General features: G+C 52.4%; 1 protein-coding gene across 2 annotated transcripts in view; it reads left to right on the top strand.

The window, feature by feature from the left end:
- Positions 1-200: 200 nt before the first annotated feature.
- otud5a (OTU deubiquitinase 5a) overlaps positions 201-3,446 on the top strand; it is a 29,762-nt gene continuing 26,516 nt past the window's right edge. For both annotated transcript variants that reach the window (XM_038722672.1, XM_038722671.1), the window contains exon 1: positions 201-1,037. In XM_038722672.1, the coding sequence (XP_038578600.1) occupies positions 465-1,037 (573 nt within the window). In that variant the 5' untranslated portion in view covers positions 201-464. The remainder of the gene's footprint in view (positions 1,038-3,446) is intronic.

The following is a 3,446-nucleotide window of genomic DNA, read 5'->3' as shown; positions in this document are numbered from 1 at the left end:
TGTATCATGTGTGACACACATGATACATGTGTGTCACACATGTATCATGTGTGTATATATACACACATATACATATACACACATGTGTATATGTATATGTGTGTGTGTGTGTGTACATTTCTAAACATAAACGTTTGCCGACATGTCGTTAAACGGCCTGACGTAAAAAACGCCGTCGTAACCAGGAAGTGACGTCGCGGCCCCGTCAGAGTGTGTTGATGTTTTGTGGAGTGACGGGCTGGAGGAAGAAGGAGCCGCGTTTTGTTTTTGTTCAAACAAACCGTCGAAAAGGAGCCGAGCGGCGGTTCCAGCGGTCCGTTTGGGTTCGTTAGGAGCCTTAGCTCGGTGATCAGAGCCGCGGGACCGGGTCCGAGGGCCGACACACCGCAGCATTTGATCCAGAACGGGAGGACTCGTCACCCTCTGACCCCCTCCCTGCCTCCCTCCCTCCCTCACACACCACCATGACGATTCTCCCGAAGAAGAAGCCCAGCTCCGGGGTCGGCGTCTCGGACCACGCCGATGACAGCGACCGTCGGAGCGGCTCAGACCCGCACCAGCACCCGCACGCCGGGCGGACCGGAGCCCGGCCGAGGGCGTCCCCGCCGCCGTGGTCCTACCAGCCCGCTCCGCCCTCCGCTAGGGACGACAGGCGGAGCATCGAGGCGAGCTCCCGGCCGCAGCAGGCCTCTCCGCCGCCCGTCGGCTCCGTGTCCCCGGTAGGACCGGGCGACGGGCGGGACAGCAGCGGCGGGATGGTGGCGGGGTCCCGCGGGGAGCTCGTGGTGTCGGCCGGCGTCGTCGGCTGCGGCGGAGGCATCGGCAGCTGCTGCTCCGGGCCCGGGCTGAGCAAGAGGCGGCGGCAGGCGGGCACCTGCTCCGGCGGGGTGGTGGCGGCTCTGGCCGGCGGAGGCCAGCCCGGGGGGACCGGACCGGGGTCCAGCCAGGACACGGAGGAAGGAGCCGGCAACAACAGCGAGGACGAGTACGAGAACGCGGCCCGGCTGCAGTCCGTGGACCCGGCGACCGTGGAGCAGGTAGGAAGCTAACGTTAGCTCAGGTTAGCGAGCAGCTAATGCTAATGTGGCTGTTAGCCGTTAGCATCCAGAAGTTAGCCAAGTAGCGTTTAACATCAGGGTTTGTGATGAAGTTCCCCTGAAACACAGGTCAAAGGTCAAAGCAGGGAGCCATAACACACCGGTCCTTCCTGAGGTCAGAGACTCCCAGGTGAGTCCAGGTGAGTCCAGGGGGAGGCCGGGACCAGGTGTCCATGTAGAGACATCAGTTAGCTTCTCTCATCCTCTGATCATTCAGCTTTCTGTGAGACTGATGTGTTCCAGCACAGACCACATCCAGGTAACATCCTGGCTCCTGATTGGCTGTTTTGATGAGAGCGCAGCTGTGTGCAGGTACAGAGGCTCTGTCAGCTGTTTCTGTACACTGTAAACAAGCTTAGTGGCGGTGAAACGGAGAGACGGGCAGATACTTAATCAGCAGCTGTTCTGATCCTGGAGGTGAATCATTCCATGAGCAGCTCCTCCAGCGGGAGACGTCCCTTATCTCAGCGAAGACGTTTTCACTCTGTCCTCGTGTTTTAAAGATTAAACGATTAACTGAGTCATTGCAGAAACGGTTTAAGTCATAATGAAATTAATTGCTGCTCGATACAGTGACTCGATATATCGCGTTACGCCATATCGTATCGAACGTGACGCAGAAGGTTTGAAGAAATCTGTTGTGGACAGAAAATGAAACGGAGAGTTGACTCAGGTGAAGGCTGCACGAGGCTCAGCGCCAGGACTCTGCTGGACTCTGCTGGACTCTGCTGGACTCACAGTGAGTCGTTATCTAGGGAAAGACTGGATCAGGACTCCGTATCAGCTCAGACTCAGTATTAAATGACTCGGATTGGGGGCTAAACTACGTGATCGGGACGTCCCTGATGATGATGATGATGATGATGATGATGATCTTATACGTTACGAGTTCTTTCTCAGAAACAGAAAATAAAAGATAAAAAAGATTTTTAGGAATTACAGTTAAAGTTTCATCAACTTAAATCAAGAAAGGCTCTTGGATAGAAGTCTGTTTTAAGACAGACTTAAAGAAGATCACCGGCAGAGCCTCGGGGGCCCGATTGCTTCCAGTCGGGCCCCCGAGGCTCTCAGAGAACTGAAAGGCCGGGAGAGTGATCATGTGATCAATAACCCGTTAACATGTTGTCTGAAACGCCGGGCAGCTGAGACGCTGTCAGCGTCGTTCACAGTTAAACGTGTTCTGAACTTAGCGTCGAACCAGGCGCAGGGAAACGGGCCTGGAAACGCAGCCGAGCTTTGTTCCTCTGGCGTGTGGGCGTGGCCCCCAGGCGTCCCCGTAGAGACCACAGCTGCACCGATTAGTCGATCAATCGGTTAGTGGCACTATTTAATTATTCGCCAACTCTGTTGATAATCGGTGAGTCGCTTTGAGTCTGATTCTCAGACGTGAATATTTCCTGGCGTCTTTCCTCGTCTGTGACTTTGTGGGAAACTCTGAACCCTAACGGATTAATGGACGGATGAGTCGGTGAGGTAAATAAAGTTGCGGCCCCAGTAGACCCCTGTAAATCAGGCAGGTACATGAACACCTGTGCTGTCGGGCAGACGGAGGGGAGATTATTGACGAGCATGAGGATCCGTTGACAGACAGATCAGCTCAACGCGTTTGGGGGGTATTTAAGGGTTATTGATGAATTGAGAAAATAAAATTGAATAATGGAAGTGGCTGTTAGTGGCAGCTGTAGTCAGTTTGAGACTGAAGCTGAACCAGTGACACACAGATTAACCCGTCGGCCAGTTTATCGGCACCATATCTGGCATTTAGGTTCCACCGATACCTGCGCTCGCCGTCTATCAGCCTGAACGACGCATCCGTGTAAAATTTACATGTAGTTACCCTGAGGAGAATAACGCAGCTGGATGACGTCACTCTCAACTCGGACTGTGCATCATTTTCACCATTAATCGATTGTTTGGTCTATAAAATGTCAGAAAATGACAAAACGTTCTCAAACCTCTTGTTTTTAGAGATGCACCGAATGTTCGGCCTCCGAAATGAATCAGCCGAAAACAGCAAAAAAAAAAAAAAAACTTTCAGTGTCAAAATATGTCAAAAGACTGGATAAGTTTTACTGGACAGTTACGTTGCCATGTCTCCGGCACATCCGCTCCATCTGTGGCTGACTTCTTAGAAAAGAACCGCTTTGAGTGTTTCTGTCTCTCGTCTGTGAGAAGGAGATGAAGCAAGATTAAATTTGGAGTGCACACGTATTCAAGCCTTTACGGTAAGTGAAGCGGCCCAGAGCGAGCTGACAGGCAGGTTAGAGACTTTATTCTGTCACTTTGTCTCTTTAGTGTGAAGAGAAGCTGTGAAGTCTTCATGTTACAACATTATTTATCAAACGAGGA

The sequence above is a fragment of the Micropterus salmoides genome, unplaced genomic scaffold, assembly GCF_014851395.1.
Source record: "Micropterus salmoides isolate LMB-PRFRI ecotype aquatic unplaced genomic scaffold, ASM1485139v1 Ms_hic_scaffold_16, whole genome shotgun sequence".
Taxonomy (NCBI): Eukaryota; Metazoa; Chordata; class Actinopteri; order Centrarchiformes; family Centrarchidae; genus Micropterus; species Micropterus salmoides.
The sequence above is the reverse complement of the archived record's forward strand: the minus strand, read 5'-3'. Positions and strand labels throughout refer to the sequence as shown.